We start from the raw sequence: 24,456 nt of genomic DNA, 5'->3' as shown, positions 1-24,456 counted from the left end.
GTGCCGTCCATCTCAGCCCTGTTGGCTCTGCTTTATTTCTTCAAGGCCTGATGTTCTGAGATTTTTATCTTGTTATCTGAGTATACTGGCAAATAGAATATAAGTTTTTCGAGGGCAGGAAGTTTTTCTAGTGCCTATAATAGTATACAACACATATATTTAGTATTAGTAGAATAAACAACTGGATGAGCTCATGATTTGGTTTTGTATATTGGGAATAGTGCTTGGAGAATAGATGCACTTAAAAATAGAAGCTGGGGCCCGGGAGTTTGGCCTAGCAGTAGAATGCTTGCCTACCATGCACAAAGTCCCAGGTTCGAGTGCTTGGTACCACATGCATACAAAAAAAAGCCTGAAGTGATGCAGTGGCTCAAGTGGTAGAGCTCTAGCCTTGAGGAAGCACAACGACAGTGCTCTGGCGGTGAGTTCAAGCCAGGACTGGCCAAAAAAAAAAGGAAGCTGTGGAAGGTTTTGAAATAGGATTAAGCTTAATCTAGCTCTTTTTCAATGTTAAATTAAAAATTTGAAAATGCTCAACTTTATTTGTTATGGGTTTGGAAGTTTGATGTACTAGGAGTCTATGAGGGGTCTCCTCCATAGCAGGCCATCCTGGACTATATAGGAAGACCCTGTTTAAGTCAGTCAATAAAGATTGGCAACTCTAATATTTGAATTTCTAAAAAATGGGCAAAAAATGAGAATAAAAAAAAAATGGAAGTGGCTCTGTGGTTCCTGTGGTAGAGCTCTAGCCTTGAGAAAGCCCAAGAATGGTGCTCAGGCCCTGAGATCCAATCCCAGAACTGGCACAAAGAGAGAGAGAAAGGGAGAGGGAGAGGGAGAGAGAGAGAATAAAAAAATAGAAATAGGCCGGGAGTTTTACTTAGTGGTGGAGTGCTTGCCTAGCATGCAAAAAGACCTGGTTCAATTCCTTGGTACCACATACATAGAAAAAAAAGCTGGAAGTGGTGCTGAGGCTCAAGTGGTAGAGCTCTAGCCTTTTGAAAGTCCCAAGGACAGTGCTCAGGCCCTGAGCTCAAGCCCAGGACCGGCAAAAAAAAAAAAAAAATAGAAATGGAATTTTAATTTAGGGCCTGTACTTGGAAGTGCTCTACCACTTGTGCACTGGGACTTTTGTTCCAAGTAAGGGGGGACTGGAGAAAATGGGAGGATGAATGTTCTGACTAAATCCCCTGAGCCATTCTGCATGGATAGCTTTTCCTGGCTATGCTTGCTCACTTTTTTCCTCTGGAAATGTATCAGGACAGTCCATAGGACATCTCTACTTAGGTGTCCTTCTGAGAATATACAGCACTACTGGACTGCAGGTGGGTTCATCTTCTACCTGCTCCTTTTTCTGGGGTCCTTGTATTAGCAGGTACTCTACTGTCATCTTGAGTTTCAAAGGGAAAAAAATCCTGGGTCCTCCTAGAATGCTTCTTTCCTCCACTTTTGCCACCCTGTCCTGTTTAATCCTTGCCATTTCCTCAGTGTTTTTGAATGTTTCATCTCTCCTTAAGCTTTATATCAAGCTATACTATTTTCTTACCCAGATCATAGCTTTACACACTATGTGGTCTTCCAGCCTATCCTCCTGTTTCTCTTCAAAGGTGTACTATAAAATGTTTCTGATTCATAAATCTAGTAGTGATTTTGTTTTGGAGATGTGATTCTCTCTGTGTATCCCCATGTGGCTTTTCCCTAGCCACATATATTCACTCCGACTTGCTGAGAAGTATGTCTTACTTCCCCTTTGGGAATGAGTAGTTTGTTCCAGTCTCATACCGCCCTAATTTTTCATGGGTTGGATCCTTCATTCCATATATTTTGCATTCCCTTTTCCAATTAATAGGAGATAAGAATCCCCAGTTAACCTTCCTTCTTAGTTTTCAAAATGCGACATGTTCTAGTATCAAATTAGGTTTGTTCTGAAGCTCTGACTCCATTATGATGGCCAGTCGTTGTGTAAGCCCTGGTGTGTTGTACTTTGTTTAACACATTGTGAAATGGGCCAGTTGAATGATAATCTGTTGGGTTGCAAATTGCTATTTTGTGTGTGTGTGTGTGTGTGTGTGTGTGTGTGTGTGTGTGTGTGTGCATGCATGTATGTGTATGCATGTGTGTGTATTGCATGAAGTGGGGGAGGTTGTGGGGCTTTAGTCTCAAGGCCTGGGTGCTGTCTCTGAGCTTTTTGCTGTACAGCTTTGAGCCCCGGCTCCACTTTCAGTTTTCTTAAGGTCACTTGGAGATAAGAGTCTCACTGACTTTCCTGCCTAGAATTCACTTTGAACTGTGATCTCAGATCATAGCCATTTTGGTATCTAGGATTTACAGGCGTGAGCCAACAGTGCCCAGCTGGGATTTTTAATTTTTACTTATTAATTTTTATTTTTTTGCTTTTCTTGGCGCTTGAACTCTGCCCAGACACTGTCCCTGAATTTTTGTGCTCAAGGCCAGTGCTCTACCACTTGAGCCACACCTCTGCTTCCAGCTTTTTTGGTAGTTTGTTAGGTAAGAGTAGACTTTGCTGCTTGGTTTGGCTTCAAAGCACGATCCTCAGATATCAGGCTCCTGAATTTTTATTTTTTATTTTATTTGTATTTTTATTTTTTTGTCAATCATGGGGCTTGAACTCTGGGCCTACACGCTGTCCTTGAGCTCTTCAGTTCAAGTCTACCACCCTACCCCTTGAGCCAAAGCCCTACTTCCCTTTTTTTAGTGATTAATTGGAGATAAGAGTCTCATGCTCTCTTGTTCTGTTCTTTAGTGCCCAGGCTGGCTTTGAACCTTGATCCTCAGATCTTAACTTCCCAGACCTGGGAGTGGTGACACGTGGCCTGGAAACCCAATGCTGAGCAGGCTGAAGTAGAAAGATCCTGAGTTCAAGGCCAGCCTGGGTTATATAGTTAGTCCTTGTTCCCCCCTCCCCTTCCCTCCAAAAATAAACTTGTATACTGTCTCTGTGCAGGTAGATTTGTTGCTAGACAATGAAAATAAAATGCTATTAGAATTCCATGTGCCAACATTCCCTTTCAGGACAAATAAGGTTGTGTGTGCACTACATCTCTAGTCCATCACTTTCTGTTTAGGCTGGCTCCCAATCACAGTCCTTCAGATCTTAGTCTCCTGAAGCCAGGATTATAGGCATGAGTCACTGGGTCAGTTTGTATATACATTTATTTAGATTGCCATGTGTTTACTCCTTTCTTGAGTTACTCTGTACTAGGAAAGTATGCATGTGGCTTGTTGGACAGTTGCTCACTATGTTGAAAATGGGCTGGTTAACATCAACTCAGTTGTTTGTTTTTTATAATTGTAGCTTGTGGGGTTTGACTCAGGGCCTAGGTGCTGTCCCTGAATTTTTTGCTCAAGCACTCTACCACTTAGAACCTGAGCACTAATCCTGTTTTCTGGTAATTAATTGGAGATAAGAGTCTCACCGACCAGACTGGTTCGAACCATGAACCTCAGATGCTCAGCCTTCTGAATAGGTAAGATTATAGGTGTGAGCTATCGTGGCTCAACTTAGTTTTTCTTTTTTTTTCCTCCTCAATCCTGGGCTTGAGCTCAGAGCCTGAGCACTGTCCTTGGACTTTCTCAAGGCCAGAGCTCTACCACTTGAGCCTCAGCACCACTTCCGGTTTTTTTTTCTATGTATGTGCTACCAAGAAATCAAACCCAGGTCTTCATGCATGCTAGGCAAGTACTCTACAACTAGGTCACACTCCTGACCCTCAGTTTTTCTTTTTTAGTTGTAGTACATCAGGTGGGCACATACCTGTAATCCTAGCTCTGGGGAGACTAAGTCAGGTGAACCTTGAGTTTGAGGCCAGACTGAGCTATGTAGTGAGACCCTGCCTCAACAAACCACACACACACACAAACACACACACACACACACACTGATATATATTTAAAGCACAAAATTACTGTGTTTCTTATTTCAAGTATACAGCTCAATAGTATATTCACATTATTTTCCAATCGATATCTAGAACTCTTTTCATCATAAAACACCCTTTTAGGGCCTGGAGTGTAGCCTAGTGTTATAGAGTGCTTGCCTAGCATGTATGGAGCCCTAAGTTTGATTCCTCAGTACCACATACACAGAAAGGCCGGAAGTGGTGTTGTGGCTCCAGTAGTAGAGCTTTAGCCTTGAGAAAGCCCAAGGACAGTGCCCAGGCCCTGAGTTCAAGCCCACGATTTGCAAGCAAAACAAATAATGCTCTTCCCCCCAAACCCCACCCTTTTTTTTTTATATATACTTACTATATAACTATTGTTCATTGCCCTTTTGTTTTCAGTACTGGGGCTTCAACTCTTGAATTTCATACTTGTTCAGTTTACTTGCTCACTACTGGTATTCTACCACTTGAGTCACATTTCCCAAGTTGGGGCCTTGAGGAGTTTTCTGCCCATGCTGGCATTGAACCCAGCTCCTCTAGATCTCAACGTCTGATTAGCTAGAATTACAGGTGTGAGCCCCTGGTTCTTGGCTCTCTTGTTCTTAAAATTGTGGCATAATATGAATATGCTTTCATGTCACCAATACATGTATGTACTACCATAGTCATCAGTTTGTTGAAAAGATGTACATACATGAAATGCAGTGGTATGACTGCTTATCAAATGACAAGTCTCCACTGCTGTGCTTAGTCACCTAGACTCTTCTTCACTAGAAGGAACTACCTTTCTCAGTTTCCGGTCAGTTGGATCTACATATTGTGCAGATTATACTTAGACTTCCTTGTTTATTTCCTAAAAACCAAAGCTCTGAAAAGAGTATGGGATGTAGCTGTGTGGTAGAATGTTTGCCTAGAGTGCACAACGTTCTAAAATGAGTATCATATAATTAAAACTTGAAGCATTTTTTTGTTTTCTTGACAAATCCCTAAACTTAAGTTCTTCCAGGTCAGAGTACATATGTATTGTTAAAGCTCTTGATCCGTGTAGAAATACGCCAGGCTTCTTTCCCTAAAGTGATTAAAAAAAATTATTTAATAAAAGATTCTTAGGACCACCTGTGAACAGAGTTAACTGTACGTTGGTATGCTGAAACAAAATTCTCTGTATGTTACTGTTCCTTCCTACTCTTTTTTTTTTTCTCTCTCTCTTTTTTTTGTTGGTCATGGTGCTTGAGCCCTGGTGCTGTCCCTGAGCTCTTCAGCTCAAGGCTACTGCCCCACCCCTGCAGCCACAATGTCATTTCCAGTTTTCTAGTGGTTAATTGGAGATAGGAGTCTCTCATTCTTTAGGGCCCTGGCTGGCTTTGAACCGAAATCCTCAGTCTCCTGAGTAGCTAGGATTACAGGCGTGAGCCACTATGCCCAGTTACTTCCTACTCTTTTTTCTCTTGTTCAAAGATTCTCTTTAATGTTTTCTTGGAGCCTTAAAGATGGAGGTGACAGGCATGTCCTTGAAACGTGGATGCCACGTTGTTGAAGATAATGACAGCGAGGCTGCAGCTGGGGAAACGAAGAAACCGAAGATCTCATCTAAATGCTATCTAAGCAAAAGTCAAGATGGGCTGGAGAGTGACTGTCTACCCAGCAGTGAGAATATACCTGGGCCACTAGAAGCTGTAAGTGTGGAGAAAGGAAAAAAGAATTCTGATACTCAGTTGGAAGAAGAGCTAGAGGAAGAGGAAGATGGCCTTTCAGAGGAGGAGGAGGAGGAACCAGAGAGTTTTGCAGACATGATGAAGCATGGACTCACTGAACTTGATGTAGGCATCACCAAGTTTGTAAGTTCTCATCAAGGATTCTCAGGAATATTAAAAGAAAGGTATGTTAAGTTTATATATGAAGCTATTTTATATCATATTAATTTTTTTTCTTTAGAAAGAAATCAGTAATGTAAGTCTTCTCTCTCTTTTTTTTTTTTTTTTTGCCAGTCCTGGGCTTAAACTCAGGGCTGAGCACTGTCCTTAGACTTTCTCAAGGCTAGTGCTCTACCACTTGAGCCTCAGCACCACTTCCGGCTTTTTTCTATGTATGTGGTACTGAGGAATCAAACCCAGGTCTTCATGCATGCTAGGCGAACACTACCACTAGGCCAAACTCCTAGCTCAAGTCTTCTCTTTTTTTAATATTTTTAAATTTTATTTTCTGTCTATGTGGTACCAAGGAAACAAACACAAGGCTTTATGCATAATAAAGAGGCAATCTATCTACCACGTTCCCAGCCAGCAATATGGTCATCTATTTAGCTCTTTAACCCCAAAAGGTTATTTACACTTAATGGTCAAAATGGAATAGAACTACCTAAATGAGCAAATGATCTTGACTTTCATTTTATTTTTTGTGATGCTCAGGATTGAATTCAGCCTTTCACTTGCTTAGCTAGTACTCTACCTCTTACACTATGCCTTCAGCCCAGCTTTTTGCTGGTTAATTAGGAATGGAGTCTCAGACTTTTCTGTCCAGGTTGGGTTCAATCGTAGTTCTTCTGCCTCACAGATTAGACATGAGCCAGAGGTGTTCACTTTTTTTTTATGGTGGGGGGAAGGGGAACTCATAGAGACTGGCTTTTAGGCCAGGCTAGCCTCAAACTTGTCATCCTCCTGCCTTAGCATTTTTTTATTTTGGGTGGGGGGAGGGAAGGGTCTTGAATTCATATCCTGGGCACTGTCCTGAGCTCTTTTGCTCACGGCTAGTGCTCTACCACTTTGAGCCACAGCTCCACTTCTGATTTTCTGGTAGTTAGTTGGATATAAGAGTCCCACGAACTTTTCCTGCCTGAGCTGGCTTCTAACCTCAGTGCTCAGATCTCAACCTCCTGAGTAGCTAGGATTACATGCATGATCCCCTAATGCCTGATCTGCCTTAGCTTCTGAGTGCTAGGACTCCTGATATGTTATCACTACATGGTCATTGTCCTTTCTGATCAAGGGACAAATCTTCCCAGTAAGATTTTGAGTAACATTAAAATATCCAGTGACATGCATTATTGATATGTAGGTTATTGCTGGGGTTTTTGGTAAATTATTTTCAGTAGTTTTAAGTTTCTCCTGAAAACTCCTTGCATATAGTCTTAAAACTTTCTTGTTTTGTTTTTGTTTTTTGCCAGTCCTGGGGCTTATACCCAGGGCCTGGGTTTTTCTCAAGGCTAGAGCTCCACCACTTGAGACACAGCATCACTTCTGGCTTTTTCCTTTTTTTTTTTTTTTTTTTTTAATTAATTTATTTATTTGCCAGTCCTGGGCTTGAGCTCAGGGCCTGAGCACTGTCCGTGGACTTTCTCAAGTCTAGAGCTCTACCACTTGAGCCTCAGCACCACTTCCGGCTTTTTTCTATGTATGTGGTACCGAGGAATAGAACCCAGGTCTTCATGCATGCTAGGCAAGCACTTTAACCACTAGGCCAAACTCCCGGCCCCACTTCTGGCTTTTTCTATATATGTGGTAACAAGGAATCGAACCTGAGTCTTCATGGTAGGCCAAATTCTACCACTAGGCCAAACTCCTGGCCCCTTAAAATTGTTTTATCTGAATATTGCACATTTATAGCAAAAAAAAAAATAATGATATTTGGAGCTGGATGGCTCTGGGTGTAAATTTCGCTCATTCTCACCTAAAACGTGGATCATAGTAGAGTTGTGAAGAGATTGTAAATAATGTATATAAAGTCCTATATATAGATACATGCTTAGGGTAGTTTTTCTTTTTTTTTTTGCCAGTCCTGGGCTTGAGCTCAGGGCCTGAGCACTGTCCTTGGACTTTCTCAAGGCTAGAACTCTACCACTTGAGCCTCAGCACCACTTCTGGCTTTTTTCTATGTATGTGGTACCGAGGAATTGAACCCGGGTCTTCATGCATGCTAGGCAAGCACTTTAACCACTAGGCCAAATTCCCGGCCCCTTAGGGTAGTTCTTGACAGACTTTAACCATTTACTATAGTTTATGACTGAATGTGGCCTGTTTATATAATCACAAGTTAATGTAGTTTAGCTTTTGTTTATGTATGTCTTAGTATTCTCTGGAAAGATATACTAGAAGTTTCTGGTAAGTCCAAGCCAAGGTATGACTATTTACTATTTACTAGAAAACCCAGGGGGGGAAATAACTTCATATGATTTTACATTATTGATTTTTAAGAAATCTTATTTTGTACAACATTAAGGCTGATTCTTGATAAACTATCTCCTAAAATTAATAGGAAATAAAATATTTATTCTCTAAAAATCTTTGTTCTCTTTTCATCAGGTACTCTGATTTCATTGTTCATGAAATTGGAAAAGATGGACAGATCAGCCATTTGGATGACTTGTCTGTCCCTGTGGATGAAGAGGTAAAAGACTAGCTCTCTAGCAAAAGTCACTTTTGTATAAAATAGTGTTCTGTAGAGATCATAGAAATACAGAGCTTTACTGTCTTAGAAGTCTGTATGACTCACTGTGCTCTTATGGTTAAAGGATCCATCAGAAAATGTGTTTGCAGTTTTAACAGCTGAAGAAAAGCAGCAATTGGAAGAGCTCCAGCTTTTTAAAAATAAAGAAGCCAGTGTTGCCATTGAGGTAAGTAGTACAGACACCTGTGAGGTTTTGAGAATTTTGTTTTCTGCTTTTTGGTTGGGTGTTCATAAATGTCCATTGAAAACAATTACATTTTATGTATATGTGCCAGTAGTGGAGCTTGAGCTCAAAGCCTCATGTTCTTGCCTAGCATTCCTCCTCCCCTCTCCCTGCTTTTTTTTTTTGGCCAGTATTGAAGCTTGAACTCAGGGCCTGGCCACTGTCCTTGAGCTTTCTAAAGTCTAGTAGTACTCTATCCTTGAGCCATGGCACCACTTCTGGTTTTTTCTGTATGTGTGGTACTGAGGAATCAAACCCAGGGCTTCACTCTACTACTAGGCCACACTTTCAGCCTGTGACCTGTTTTTGTCTTAAAATTGTGATATATATCCATTTGTGCTTTTGGGTACTAATAGACTGGTTTTATTAATGTGATGTCCTCAAAAATTGAATAAGTTGTATAGCTAATAAGTTTACATTTTCCTTGTTGATTTGATGTTCTTTATGTTATAGTGAACTAAAGTATTAGGACCTTTAATAATAATTTAGTTATATAACTCAGGGTAGTTGTGATTAGATTGTGTAAGGATAGAGTTTCTAAATATCAAAATGTCTAATTCACCTGCTTTTTGTTATTGCTTGGGTTTTTTTTTTTTTAAATTTTTATTCCCTAAAGCATTTATCTAGCAGAGATGTTTAACAGCTGCTTCTGTGCTTGGTAGCCTCCAAGTCTAGCAATTTGCTTTCAGATCCAGCTCTCCTGGCTTTATTCTGTGACTTCTTTCAGCCTCATTTTCCTCATCTATAAATAGATGCAGTTTTGATAGGTTGGGAAGATTATATGGATTAAATAAAACTGAGTATGAAGTGTTTTGTGTAGTGCTTAGCAGATGGACATGGCTCAGTCAACAAATAAGCCCTTATGATTGTAAATGGAGAGCTATAAAATATTTCCAAAGTTATACCAGACATTTTTACTGTTTTGCAGTTAATAAGATGGAGCATATTTTTTCTTTTTTCTTAGTTAATTGTATATCTCCCTGTTTAATGCTTGCTAAAGTGGTAGTGTCACTCTGTTTTTAATAGGTTATTGAAGACACCAAAGAGAAAAGAACCGTCATACATCAAGCTATTAAATCTCTGTTTCCAGGATTAGAGACAAAAACAGAGGATAGAGAAGGCAGAAAATACATTGTAGCCTACCATGCAGCTGGAAAAAAGGCTTTGGCAAGTAAGTGGGAATAACTTTCTCCATTCTGCTCATGAGTTATAGATAGACCCCACTCCTTGTTTGCCTCTGTTGTCACCAAAGGCTGTCTGGTTGTTGTGCAGGGAAAGATACCAAAGCAGTGATATCATTGCTTTAGAGAGGCTGAATAATCAATTCAAATATCAAAGCAGTCTTGTTAGGTAAGGGGTATTCAATCTTGTATGTAAGTAAAAGATTTGTAGAATTACATTAGCAACTGAAAAAATGTTAGTAATATTACTTTTGCCTATACATTTGCTGAAGAGCAAAATGGGCTGAATGGACATACAAGAAGAAAATGGGAGGATTATTACTCATTCTGGTGGGGTTTTTTTGTTTGTTTGTTTGCCAGTCCTGGGGCTTGAACTCAGGGCCTGAGCACTATTCTTAGGCTTTTTCAAGTTTAGTGCTCTACAACTTGAGCCACAGCACCACTTCCGACTTTTTCTGTGTATATGGTACCAAGGAATTGAACCCAGGTCTTCATGCATGCTAGGCAAGCAATCTTAACCACTTGGCCAAACTCCCTGCTCTGACTCTTGTTCTTAATGGAAGAAAGAATGCTTTCTGATGAACATTTTAAAATGCTTGTTATTTTTTTCTGCTTTGACTTTCCAACTAGAAATGTCTTTTTCACTCAATATTTTATAAAACTATGGTATATTTGAGAACATGACCCTGTATGTATTGTTAGTGAATCACTTAGGTATTTATATTGTAATGTAGTTTCTTTAGCCATGAAGATTTCTGTTTATCTGGCACTACATCTTTCAAATCTTGCCCTACTAGTCATCAGTTACTTTAAGATACATTTGTTGGAAGAAAGACTCCAGACTATATGATTATTCAAACCATTAAAGCTCTGTCAGTATTCTCTTAACAGTTAATTCTGTGAGTGCATGAAGTCATTATTTATTACTGTGGTTTTAGTGAAATGAAAGAGTATAAAAGAGCAAAAGGAAGGTTGACTAAGCTTGAGAAACATCATTGTAGAAACTGGAAGCCTTGAGAAAGTGTAGTGTGGAGGAAAAGGAGGGTGAGGTAAAATGCCACTTTTCATTTGATTCCAAAAAAGGAAAGTAAAGCCAGGTATAGCCCATGCCTCTAGTAATCCCAGCACGTGGGAGAATGAGGCAGGAGAATCTGCCTGTTGTGGTATGTTTCTGTAGTGGTTAGTTCCTTATAACTTTCAGCCAAGGTTGCTCAAGAGGGACAGTCCTGTGGGAAATAATTTTAGCAACTTTTTTCATTTCTTCCAAGGAGAATATATAGCTGGTAACAATAGAGAGATAATTTACTACAGCAGTTGCCTAGGACAGCTGGTCTCAATTCTCTAAAGGAGTGAGTGCAGTGGGATAGCTGCTAGAGAGATGGGCTGGCAGGGAAACGTCCTATGGTGGTCAGTGTCATTTGGCCAGCCTCCTGGCAAAGGATGGTTATGAAGCAAATTGGAAAAGGCAGACACCATCTTTCTGAGTGGTTGATTCTTGATTCTTTTTTTTTTTGGCCAGTCCTGGGGCTTGGACTCAGGGCCTAAAGTACTATCCTTGGGTTTTCTCAAGTGGTAGGCTAGAGCTCTACCACTTGAGCTTGAGCCACAGCACCACTTCTGGCTTTTTTCTATGTATGTGGTACCGAGGAACTAAACCTGGGTCTTTGTGCATGCAAGGCAAGCACTCTACCACTAGGCCAAATTTCTAGCTCCTGAGTGGTTGATTCTTGATCTTCATTTCTTCAGGGATGCTAAGCTTTATTAGCAGAACAAAGCAGGGAATTTGCAAGCCAAGGTTGCCCTAAGAGTTTTCAGCTGCTTTTCTTTTCTTGAAGATTATGCCTATCCATTCAGATTCTGTCTGCATTTTTCTGTTTTTCTTTGCCTACTCCATATCCACCTTTTTTTGTGGGGGGAAGGTTGTGGGGCTTGAACGCTAGGCCTGGCGCTGTTCCTGAGCTCTTCAGCTCAGGGCTGCTGCCCTTCCCCTTGAGCCACAGTGCCACTTCTGGTTTTCTAGTGATTAATTGGAGATAAGTCTCACAGACTGTTTTTTTAGTACGTGGGCTGGCTTTGAACTGGCTTTGAACCGATACCCTCAGAGCTCAGCTTCCTGGGTAGCTAGGATTATAGAAATGAGCCATAGCGCTCGGCCTACCCACCGTCTTTTTTTTTTTTTGCCAGTCCTGGGCTTGAGCTCAGGGCCTGAGCCCTGTCCTTGGACTTTCTCAAGGCTAGAGCTCTACCACTTGAGCCTCAGCACCACTTCCGGCTTTTTTCTATGTATGTGGTACCGAGGAATCGAACCCGGGTCTTCATGCATGCTAGGCAAGCACTTTAACCACTAGGCCAAACTCCCGGTCCCAAACCCACCTTCTTTTAAATAAGTTTTTTTTAAGGTTTTCAAATTGAAATACTAAGCTGTTGCAACATGAACTACCCTTCCCCATTTCCCTTTGGATATCTTCAGTAGAAAGCCGTTCTTGCCTTACAAAGAAGTATACCGTTTCAATTGGATAAGCCTTTGCACAGAGCTCTAAATGTGTTGGGCTTAAGGGATTGTGACACTTAATCAAAGATAAACTAAATCTGCCTTCAAGCACTACTCTCCTACTACTCACAAGACATTTTGTGGCCCAGTCACTTAGGAGACTGCATTCACCTTTTTCTCCATACAGCATTCCCATCTGCAAGCTCAGAATGGCATAAAGTGCCAGTTGTTAAAAAAGCAGTGAGAGCTGGTGTCTGGAGACTGTTGTTTTGACCCTGAAAACTGAACTCTACTAATGAAAACTTGTTCTATTGGGCTGCCTTACCTAAAATTGAATGTGTAAGACTTTAAAGCTTCATTGCAATATTTGCAATAATGCTTTTTTGTCTTGTTTTGTTTTTGTGTAGGTGGTGGGGCTGAACTTGATGTCTTGAGCTATCACTGGGATTTTACTCTTGGCTAGTATTCTATCCCTTGAGCCATGCTTTTCCTTCATTTGTATCTTTTGCTGGTTAGTTGGAGTTATGATTAAAGGAAATCCTCAGATCTCAACATCCTGAGTTGGTAGGATTATAGATGTGAGCCATTGGCTCCTTGCTTTGCAGTAATATTTTAAAACTTACTTACCAGGGCTGGGAGTTTGGCCTAGGGGTTAAAGTGCTTGCCTAGCATGCATGAAGACCCGGGTTCGATTCCTCGGTACCACATACATAGAAAAAAAGCCGGAAGTGGTGCTGAGGCTCAAGTGGTAGAGCTCTAGCCTTGAGAAAGTCCAAGGACAGTGCTCAGGCCCTGAGCTCAAGCCCAGGACTGGCAAAAAAAAAAACAAAAAAACAAAAAACTTACTTACCAAATACTATTATAAGTTGTTATTGGTGGGTTATGCATTATCTGCCAGTTTTGCAATATTCTAAAGATATTATTTATTATATAAACAAATAAAATTATTTTGATTTTGAGGGAGTATACTTGTTTTAGACTTAAGGTTTTGAAAAAATTCTGGGGCGGGGCATGATAGTACACCCTTTAATATCTGTCTCTGTCTCTCTCTTTCTCCCATTTCCTCTCTGTCTCTTTCCCCCCTTCTCTCATGCTGGTACTATATCTTAAACCTGGGGCCTTGTGGTCTTACTCAGCATTTTTCACTCAAAGCTAATCTCTTGACTTGAGAGGTAAAACAGAATGATCATAAGTTTAGAGCCAGCTGGGGCTACATGACAACCTATCCCAGAAAAGAAGGAAGGAAGGAGAGGAGAAAGGATTTTGCTCTGTGATTCCATTCTGAAATGAATGGTTTCTAAGAGTCATTCCTGGGGTGCCTGTTCCTCAGAAGGAAGAGCCTAGCAAAAACAAAGAAGCTGCATACGAGGGACTAGCATTACAGATTCTGAGTGAACAGGGAATCTCAGTAATCTGAGTGGTTAGCGTTGGGAAAATGTCCTAAGTAGATACAGCAGGATAGGGACAATGAAATATGTCTACCATTTTAGCAATATGGAAATCACTGGTATCTTTTTGCCAAAGCAATCTTAACAGAACCAGGAGGATGGAAACCAATTTAGACAGTAGGTTGAGGGCGAAGAGCAGTGTAAACCCCTGTTTTCCCAAACTATAGCGAGAAAGAAGAAAGGAAGGGAATATAGTTCAGGAGAAAGGGACATAAACTTGGCTTTTATGATGAATATACTGAAGGGAAAGAGCTGGTAGAAGAGAAGAGTGGAAAAGAGGAAACTGAGTAAAGATAGTGGATGGGGCAGAATCATTGAAGAAGCTGAGAGGTTGGTATACAGGGTATACAGAGGTGAGAATGGACTTGAATAGGAAATAAAGATTGTTTTTCCTGTTGCTCCATCATTTTATCTTTTTCAACCTGTAAATATTTTTCTTGCCTTATTCACGAGGACCTTTTGCTCAATACATGATATTTCTGAACATGTTTTCTCATTTTATCTGGTTTCCATCTTTACTCATCTGGGCTGCTATGTCAGCCCCTTAGGAGATAGAAGCAACCTATGTTATAAGTTGGAGTGTCTCTTGGGCTGGGAGTTCGGACTGGTGGTAGAAGTGCTTGCCTAGCATTCATGAAGCCCTGGGTTCGATTCCCCAGAACCACATACACAAAAAGTATGGCTCAAGTGGCCGGGCACAAGCCTTGAGGAAAAAGTGTCCAAAGACAGTGCCAAGGCCCTGAGTTTAAGCTCCAAGACTGGCCAAAAAAAAAAAAAAAAAAAAAAAATCTAACATTTCACAGATTTAAGGAGTATTATTAGTATTACTCTAGTAGTCAATATTTTTCAAATATTAAAATCTTTATACTTCAGTGTGGGAAATTAATAAAGCATACCAATAATTACAGTAATCAGCATAAAGATGGAAAATTTTGGACATGTTATCCCATATGTAAGAAACCTCTAGATGGTGAAGCATCATTTGGGGTGCGGTGAGGAATGGAAGCATCTTTTACTCTATCCCATGCATACAGATAACATAGCTTAAGAGTATGAGCTGACAGCTGGATGCAGTGGCTCACGCCTGTATCCTCAGGAGGCTGAGATCTGAGGACCAAGGTTCAAAGCGAGCACAGGCACAAAAGGACCTGAGACTCTTATCTCCAATTAACCTCTAGAGAACGGGAAGTGGGGCTGTGGCTCAAAGGGTAGGGTGGTAGCCTTGAGCTGAAGAGCTCAGGGATAGCGCCTAGGCCCAGTGTTCAAGCCCCATGACCCCCCCCCCCCCAAAAAAAAAGTATGAACTGACACATCCATTGTGAATGGATTGATACAGGGAAGGTGTACCTGTAGGTGAATTTTCTACTTGTTTACAACATTCCATTGTTAATGTTTGAATGGCTGTTAATCTACCACATAAGGTACCACATGCTCTAGAAGTCCTTAGTATTAAACTTATCATTGCATGTTCACCTCTAAAGCACCTTAATAAATAGTATTATAAATTAAACATTGCTCTTTTGTGCTCCTTATGCTGTGCATTTGGACAGAGGTCAGAACTACAGCAGGTAAGAGCAGTTGGTGTTTCATGTAGATAAAATGAAATGCCAATGATTTTTTTCATAAGTGCTAAATGTGGACAACTTCATTTAACTGATAGTGAGCTACAAGGAAAACTTAAAAACATTTTTTCCCATTCATAATTTTGTGAGGAAATTGAGTAATTGACCCCTAGAGTATACTTGAGAGACTTTGTCTATACTAGATAGAAAGACTTACATATTTTTCAAGAATGAATATGGATTTATTGGTTATACACACCATGGCAGTTTTACAGTTTAGCTGAAATCACTTATCTGTTATCAGGTAGCTCTTGCCTTGACAAAGCTAGGTAGAGAGTTAACTTTAGTAACAGGAACATTATAATCCTCTGAAGGTAAAGGATTCATGAGTTTATGTGAAAAGATTTTTTTAAGAACAATGACAAAGGGGCTATTAGGGAAAAATTCTATATGGTTGATTGTGTAGAATGCTATTTCATAGTTTTTTTTGTGGAGTTATAGAAGCCAGATGGAATAGATAGGGTCTTCAAATAACAGCTGCAGCTCTATTACATGGTATTTAGGAATCTTGCACAAGTATCTGCAAAGTACATTGGTTTATGTATTTTTCCTCAAAGTATCAATTTTTCTAAATTGAGCAGCTTATCTAAATGTTTTATTGTTTAACTATACATTTCTAAATTTCAATGAAACTGAAAGATTTGGTTAAAAGAATAATGTTCTCCCAAGTCATGCCATGTTTTCAAAGCATGGAACCATCCAGGTGACTTAGAAGTTAGCATTTAATGTGGCTTAATTTCTTAGTTTATTTTTCCCTGGGGGGACAATCAGGTCTTTAATGCTAGCCACTCTATCAGGTAGACATTTGTGAATTTATTGTAGGCATTAGCTAAACTTGCAGTGGCAGTTGTTCCTGGAAAATCTAATTGTATCACAAAAGCCATACCTCACAAGCTCTGTCCCCACTCGTTGCCACTCTTTATATGAACTCCTGACTGGCTGTGAAGCTAACTGGTAACTTCCTCATAGCAGCTGTTTGCCTCTGAACTGCATGTGGCCTAGACCAATGGGCACTGTTGGATATGAGTTAATCCAGTGTTCTTGTACCACAGGCTATATTCCACGTAGAATACTGGTTTATCCTATTCGTTTCTTTTTTTTTTTTCATATATTTTTATTGTAAGTAATAGAAGGGTTACATGATATTTGTCAGATAGAAGGTGTATTAATTCACATCCTATTCGTTTCTTACATTACCTACATTATCCTATAGGATATAGATAAATAATGTGTTCAGAGAAAGGTTAATGTCTGTAGTCCAATGGCTATATCCATTTAAGCTGTATTTCCTGTCATGCTAGGTCTGTTTTGTCACTTAAAGGTCTTATAACAAAAAATGAGCTTCAAAGAATTAAATTTTAAAAAAACCCTCAAAATAACTATTATGACATATATTACATATAACTTTTTGTTTTCAAGATCCAAGAAAACATTCCTGGCCAAAATCTAGGGGGAGTTACTGCCACTTTGTTCTATATAAGGAAAACAAAGACACCATGGATGCTATTAATGTGCTGTCCAAATACTTAAGGTTAGTATCTTGTTCTAATATAAAATCAAAGCAAGAATGAGTTTTCCTTTTTCCTTGCTAATAGAAAGCAGAACATAGATCAATATGAACTGAATGTACCTCCAAGGGTAGCTTCTTTAAGTAGTGAGTTTAAAAAAAAATTTAACATCTGTGCTTGTAATTCAAGATGAACATTCTAGAAGTAATGATCATTTATCCATCCAGATGAAAAGCAAAATAAACTTTGTCTTCTCAAAGTCCACGTTTTGATATGCTTTCATGGGATTTGCTTTATGAAAGTAGGTACTTTCAATTCTTGGCTTACCTGAGTAAGCTGAGTCAGATTTTTCTCAAAGGAATACAAATATAATAGATTGTGGTCTCTAAATGGTTCAGGTGCTAAAGCTTTTTTTTTTTTTTTTTTTTTTTTGCTGAGGGTGTATGTGTGGTTTACTGGTACCTGGACTTGAACTCAGGGCCTTATTTTCTTGCTTCCTTGCCTTTGTTTACTCATAGTTGGCCATCCCTGTAGTCTAGCTTTTTTGTCAGTTAATTGAATATAGAATCTTGAATCCTAGAATCTTGATTCATAGAATCTGTCCATCCTAGCCTCAAGCCTGCTGAGTAGCTAAGATTACAAAGGATGGAGGACTGACACCCATCCTAAAAGTTGGTTTGATGTAAGGGGTGGGGGGGAGAAAGAGATTTTAATAGAAATGACTACAGATACCATACCATGTCTGTATTGGTAATTTCACTCAGATTAAACATGGTAAAAATAATACCATGCTAGGAAAGCTATAACCAAATACCACCAACTAAGTAACTTAAACCACAGCAGTTCTATGGGCTGGAAGTCTCAAGATTAAGGTGTAAACAAGTTTATGTCCTCCACAGAGGCCTAATCTTGATAGGTCTTGCAGCTGGCTCCATTCTCATTTGTCTTCATATAGTTGTGCTGTATCTTTGATATTTGTATGTCTAGAGTTCCACTAGAAGAACACTAATGAGGTTGGACTAGCTGCATCTAATGGCCACAGTTTAACCTTGGTCACCTCGCTAAAGGTCCTATTTCCAAATAGGTTACATTCTGAAGGTTAGTAAGGGCTTTTGAGGAAGACCGTTCAATCCTTTCATACAATACTTTCTTTTTTTTTTTTTAAGAATTTATTAATGTTGATTTTTACATCATGTTTTAAATGACAAGTTTAACAAACAAGTGTTCAAGGAGGGAATCTCTATTTACAATCACTGGGACTTAGTATTTAGAACTTAATCAAAATTAGGCTGAGGGTTTGTATGTCATAGAAACATTAATTTAAGAAATAAAACATTATGTCTATAGAGTCATAGGTTTTTATGTGTATATAGTTACGTTTATATTTCCATTACTATATCCATAGCTTTGGGTATGTAGTTATTGAGTCCTCGCTCTTGTGCTCTTTGGATTTAATAGCCACATATTAAGGATACCATGTGCCTTTTGTTCCTTAGGTCTTGACTTGTCTCACTCAACATGATTCGCTCTAGATTTATCCATTTCCCTGTGAATGCCATTATTTTATCTTGTCTGTTGGCTATGTAGAATTCCATTGCGTATATATACCACCTTTTCCATACAATACTTTAAGTAATATTTTAGTTCATTTTGTTAACTAGCTTTCTGAGAGAGAGTTGTGGTACTCTTGACAATACCTGGGTCTTCCAGAGAATAAATTCCTGATAGGGGAATAGTCAGTGGTGAATTCCTCTCTGAGAGGAATTCTAGAGTTGTGAATACTCAGGGGTAATAGATTCTCCTTAGTGAGCTTCTCTTATATTCATGTCAAAATTATTCAGATCCCTGTTTTAGCTTTGGATTTTTTTTATACAAAATAATGGCATGTATTTAAGGGAATTCACATTGTTCATAAACATTATATCTACAATTTTGTTTTTACTTTCACAATGCTATGTAATGTAATTTATCGAATTCCTTATGATTTCTTTCTTTCTTTTTTTTTTTTTTTTTTTGGTCAGTCATGGAGCTTGAACTCTGTGCCTGGGTGCTGTCCCTGAGCTCTTCAGCTCAAGGCTATAGTGCTCTACAACTTGAGCTACAGTGCCACTTACTTTTTTTTTTTTCTGCTAGTCCTGGGACCTATACTCAGGGTCTTTGGGCTTTCTCAAGGTTAGAACTCTACCACTTGAACCACAGCACCACTTCTGGCTTTTTCCATGTATGTGGTACTGAGGAATTGAACCTGGGTCTTTGTGGATGCGAGGCAAGCACTGTGCCACTAGGCCAAACTCGGGGCCCTCAGATACATTAAAAAAATGTTTTTTGCCCGTCCTGGGCCTTGAACTCAGGAGCCTGGGCACTGTCCTTGGGCTTTCTCAAGGCTAGAGCTCTCCCACTTGAGCCACAGCACTATTTCTGACTTTTTTTTCTGTGTATGTGGTACTGAGGAATCGAACCCAGGTCTTGGTGCATGCTAAGCAAACACTCTACCACTACGCTAAACTCCCTGCCCTCAGATACATTTTTAAATAACATTTCTCCCTATTCTCATTGTTATTCTTTAAGTACATTTTTTATTATATTGGTTATTGTTTGAGTATATTTTATTTTGAAACTTAAATTATGAGAAATATGATTTTCTTAAGGTATGTGACTTCATATTGTTCTATTTCTGTCTTGCCAGAGTCAAACCAAACATATTCTCATATATGGGAACCAAAGATAAAAGAGCTATAACAGTTCAGGAGATTGCTGTTCTCAAGTAAGTAAATAGAGATTATTTGCCAGAATTTGTGTTGGAAAAATCCTTTTCTTCCAAAGATTTACCTTAGATGGGCACCGGTGGCTCACACCTGTAATCCTAACTACTAAAGTGGTTGAGGGTATATTAGACTCTAGTGGATTATTCCACCCCTTTCCCTTGACACATGGCACAGTGGCAGATAGTCATAAGAGAATGTCTCCTTCACTTTACTAATATGCACAAATGTTGGTGTGTGTGGAAGACACCAGAATTACTTAGGGATGGTGGTGTTCCTTCATGATGCCTTTTCCTATGACACGAAAGGTATGGAGCCAACTGCTAAAAGGAGGGCATAAAGGCTTTGAAAAGACTTCAAAAGTTCAAAAGAACTTTGGGAGTTATTGTTTCTAGTTTCACAAGTAACTGAAGCAATGGGGATGGGGAGATGTGATTCTTGATTGAGCTCAGGCTTTCCCAGATTCTTGATGAGGATGCAAAGGTTTTGTTTACAAGAGCGCATATATTTTGTGGAGGACATAGCCCTCCACTTTAAACCATAATATTTCTATAAACATGTCCTTTCATTTGAAAAATAAATGATGTACTGCATTAACCATTCCTACATAACAGAAGATATTTAAATATTGGTGTATCCTATTTTATTTATTTATTTATTGCAAGTCCTGGGGCTTGAGCTCAGGGCCTAGATACTGTCCTTGAGCTTTCTCAAAGCTTGCACCCTACTACTTACAAAGCTAGTACTCTACAGCCCCACTTCCAGCTTTTTCTGTGGAAAAAAACTGGGAATCAAACCCAGGGCTTCATAAATATTAGGCAAGAACTCTTAACACTAGGCTACACTCTCAGCCCCTAGTGTCTTTTTTTTTTTTTTTTTGGTGGGACATGGGGCTTGAACTCAGCCTGGGTGCTGTCCCTGAGTTTTTCAGCTCAAGGCTACCACCCTGCCCTTGAACCAAGCCCCACTCTCAATTTTCTAGACTGGCTTTGAACCTTGATCCTCAGATCTCAGCCTCTGAGTTGCTAGAATTACAGGTATGAGCCACTGTGCCTGGCTTTGTCTTGTTTTCATGTGTGCTGGTCCAGGGGCATGAACCTAGAGCCTGTGCATTGTCCCTGAGCTTTTTCGCTGAAGGCTCTTAATCCTACCACTTGAGCTACGGCATCACTTCTAACTTTTTGGTGGTTAATTGGAGAAAATAGTCTATTTACTGTTCTGCCTCAGCTGGCTTTGAACCTCCATCCTTATATCTCAGCCTCTTTCTTAAATAGCTAGAATTATAAGTGTGAGCCACTGGCACTCAGTTTTCATTTTATAATTTAATATTATTTCATATTTATTATAAGCATTTTATGACAGACATAATTGTATCTAAATTTTGGCTTGAGTATGGTTAACTTCATTATTAAGATGAACTTAGCTGTGAAATTACTTACTAGCTAAACTTAATTACCCTGAAGCAAAGCTGTGCCACTTTCCCACTTTTATTCTGCTTCTCAGAGTCCTTGCCAGCATGTTATAATCAAAAGGAAAAAAACAATAATTTGCTAAAGTTATAAAAAAAATTATATCGTTGGGGCCAGGAGCATGGCCTAGTGGTAGCATACTTGCCTAACATGCATGAAGCCCTGGGTTCAATTCCCTAGAACCACATACACAGAAAAAGCTGAAAGTAATGCTGTGATTCAAATGAGTACTAGCTTTGAGTAAAAAGTGTCCAAGGACAGTGCCTAGGTCCTGAGTTCAAGCCTGAGGACTGGCCAAAAAAAAAAAGTTGTATCATTTTTTAAATTTTAATTTGTACTTTGTGGTATGAAATATTAGAATATTTAAGTCTGAAGATACTTGTATCTCTTTTGGTCAGCCAGCAGATGTCACACTTGATTGGGGTATTCTGCCTTCATAGAATTGCTGTCTTTATCATTTTCCTGTTGTTGCAGAAACCATCTTAGACACCTGTTGGCCTTCTAAAAGCCCATACACTTATCTCAGGATACAGATTACTCTCATGGTTTGTTTATTGAACTCTTGAGGTGGTGCAGATTGGCCTTTTCCATAAGAACTGCTGAACAAGATAAACCATTTCTCTTTAGGGTCATATAACTTTAGATCCACATAGTAACTTCAACAGAATCTCAAGCAGGAACAGCCTTGTTCACAGTGGTTTGTTTCTCTTTTCCTGCCTCTTCCTGCCAGTCTCCTTTCTGAGTTTGGGCCAGTATTTCTCTCACTTTGTAAAGGTTTTTGTGTAGCTTTCAGTTAGATTAGCTCTTATTGTTTAAGAGCAAGATTGTCATATTCCCCAGTTAGTGATTTACTTTGCAAAAAGCTTGATTTAGGCTTATCAGAATTAAAACTGGGAAGAGTAACATGAAGACCCTGACAGTTCGATCCCATTTTCTTTTCAGGGAATATTGTCACCTTCAGAAACTGAGTATAGGGGCTGGGAGTTGGGCCTAGCAGTAGAGTGCTTGCCTAGCAAGCATGAAGACTAGGGTTCAATTCCTTGGTGCCATATATATAGAAAAGACCACAAGTGGTGCTGTGGCTCAAGTGAGCACTAGCCTTGAGAAAGCCCAAGAACAGTGCTTAGGCCTTGAGTTCAAGCCCTAGAACTGGCAAAACAACAACAACAAAAAAACTGAGTGTAGCTCTGGATTGCTGCTGTGCTGGTAAGATTCAGATAGTAAAGTACTGGTACATAGTATAACATATGACTTAAAAATTATTATCTTGGGCATGGTTGCACACACCAGTAATCCAAACACTTGGTGATAAATCCATTTACATGAAGTAGACAAAACAGGGAAATGTATAGACAGAAAGGAAATTGTTTCCCAGGAGGTATAGAGAGAGGAAGCAGAGGAGACAAGTGATGACAGTGAGTATACTAAAATACACCGAAGCAGATATTTTACAAAAATTAAGTTGGTTCATTTTTTTTCTCTCTTAAAGAAGAACAGATCAGGGGTTGAGAATGTGGCCTAGTGGTAGAGTGCTTGTCTAGCATGCACAAAAGCCCTGGGTTCGATTCCTCAGCACCACATAAACAGAAAGTGCCTAGTGGAAAGGATTAGCCTTGACCAAAAAAGTGTCCAAGGACAGGACAGTGCCTATACCCTGAGTTCAAGGCCCAGGACTGGCAAAAAAAAAAAAGAGAGAAAGAAAATAAGAAAGAAAGAAAGAAACAGAGCAGTCAGATCTCTCCCCTGCATTATCAGGCAGCAGTCTCTAGGATAGCCAAGCTGACAGTTTGGTTCCTTATTCCTCTTGTTTTTGAGTTATTCTGTCAGTTCTTTCAGTGTTTACTGACTAAACAGAAATACTGTCTTCCAGGTCCTCACAATGTGTTCTTACTAGTCTCTGTTTACTGGATTCTTTGGGCTCTAGTACCCTGGTTAATTGATGCTGTTCACTTCTAATATTGCCCCAAAATATCCACTTTTTACAATAAGAAGCTATAAACAGATATAAACATTTAAAATTTTTGACATAAGTTTTTTTATTAAGTACTTGTACAGGGAGGTTACAATTCCATATCAAGTTGTAAACATAGTGCTGTTTGTCTCCCCTTTCTTTTTTGTCCCCCATTTTCCCCTTCCTCTCCCTATCTTCAATAAACATATGTTTATATCTATGTGTTTTCCTGCTTTAAAAAGCATATATTACTATTATCAAAAATACTAGTTCATTTAAAAATAATTGTGCCAAACAGGTAACAGTAGAAAGATGAAACCAAGATTTTAAAAAATTCTGAAAGAAGTCAGACACTGGTAGCTCATACCTGTAACCTTAGCTACTCAGGAGGCTGAGAGTTGAGAAAGTACTGTCCTTGAGTGAAACAGCTCAAGGATAACACCTAGTCCCTCAGTTCAAACCTCATAACCAACTAAAAGAAAATTTTAAAAAATATGAAAAAGTTGGCTAATAAAGGAGAGTTTGTACCAAGTGTAATCCCAGCATTCAAAATATAGAGGCAGGAAGATTTTAAGATGGAGGCAAATCTCGGTTACATAGCCAAAGACTGTCAACATAATAAAATGAAACAGGCTGAGAGTTTGGCCTAGTGGTAGAGTGCTTGCGTAGCATGCACAAAGACCTGGGTTCGATTCCTCAGTACCACATACATAGAAAAAAGCTGGAAGTGGGACTGTGGCTCAAGTGGTAGAGCTCTAGTCTTGAGAAAGTCCAAGGACAGGGGCCGGGAGTTTGGCCTAGTGGTTAAAGTGCTTGCCTAGCATGCATGAAGACCCGGGTTCGATTCCTCGGTACCACATACATAGAAAAAAGCCAGAAGTGGTGCTGAGGCTCAAGTGGTAGAGCTCTATCCTTGAGAAAGTCCAAGGACAGTGCTCAGGCCCTGAGCTCAAGCCCAGTACTGGCAAAAAAAAAAAAAAAAGAAAAAGAAAGTCCAAGGACAGTGCCCTGAACTCAAGCCCAGGACTGGCAAAAAAAAAAAAAAAAAAAAAAAAACCAGTAGAACAACAAGCAACAAGATGAACAAATGGTTTATAGTAAACATGAAGAAATGTTTAATTTCCATCCTAAGAAATGTGCAAATAAAAATCAAGATAAAATAGAATTTCCTGGGGCCGGGAGTTTGGCCTAGTGGTTAAAAGTGCTTGCCTAGCATGCATGAAGACCCGGGTTCAATTCCTTGGTACCACATACAGAGAAAAAAGCTGGAAGTGGTGCTGAGGCTCAAGTGGTAGAGCTCTAGCCTTGAGAAAGTCCAAAGACAGTGCTCAGGCCCTGAGCTCAAGCCCAGGACTGGCAAAAAATAAAAATATATATATATATATATATATATTCCTTTTCTAAAAGCTACACTAGGTTTAACAACTGAATGTATTACTGTAAATGAGATATTTGA

The 24,456-nt window shown here is 39.5% G+C and overlaps 1 protein-coding gene across 2 annotated transcripts in view; it reads left to right on the top strand.

Moving 5' to 3' along the window:
* The window catches only part of Pus7 (pseudouridine synthase 7), a 42,534-nt gene that overhangs the window by 1,114 nt on the left and 16,964 nt on the right, over positions 1–24,456 (top strand). Inside the window, exons 2-8 of one of the 2 annotated variants that reach the window (XM_090332954.1) lie at positions 5,385–5,781; positions 8,201–8,285; positions 8,410–8,511; positions 9,595–9,739; positions 15,239–15,256; positions 16,730–16,841; positions 19,505–19,582. In XM_090332954.1, coding sequence (XP_090189080.1) covers positions 5,385–5,781; positions 8,201–8,285; positions 8,410–8,511; positions 9,595–9,739; positions 15,239–15,256; positions 16,730–16,841; positions 19,505–19,582 — 937 coding nt within the window. The remainder of the gene's footprint in view (positions 1–5,384; positions 5,782–8,200; positions 8,286–8,409; positions 8,512–9,594; positions 9,740–15,238; positions 15,257–16,729; positions 16,842–19,504; positions 19,583–24,456) is intronic. The other variant, XM_090332955.1, reaches the window with a different exon arrangement.

This window comes from Megascapheus bottae, chromosome 5 (genome assembly GCF_031878675.1).
Source record: "Megascapheus bottae isolate mThoBot1 chromosome 5, mThoBot2.hap1, whole genome shotgun sequence".
Taxonomy (NCBI): Eukaryota; Metazoa; Chordata; class Mammalia; order Rodentia; family Geomyidae; genus Megascapheus; species Megascapheus bottae.
Note: the sequence above shows the minus strand (reverse complement) of the source record. Positions and strands in the feature narration are given on the sequence as shown.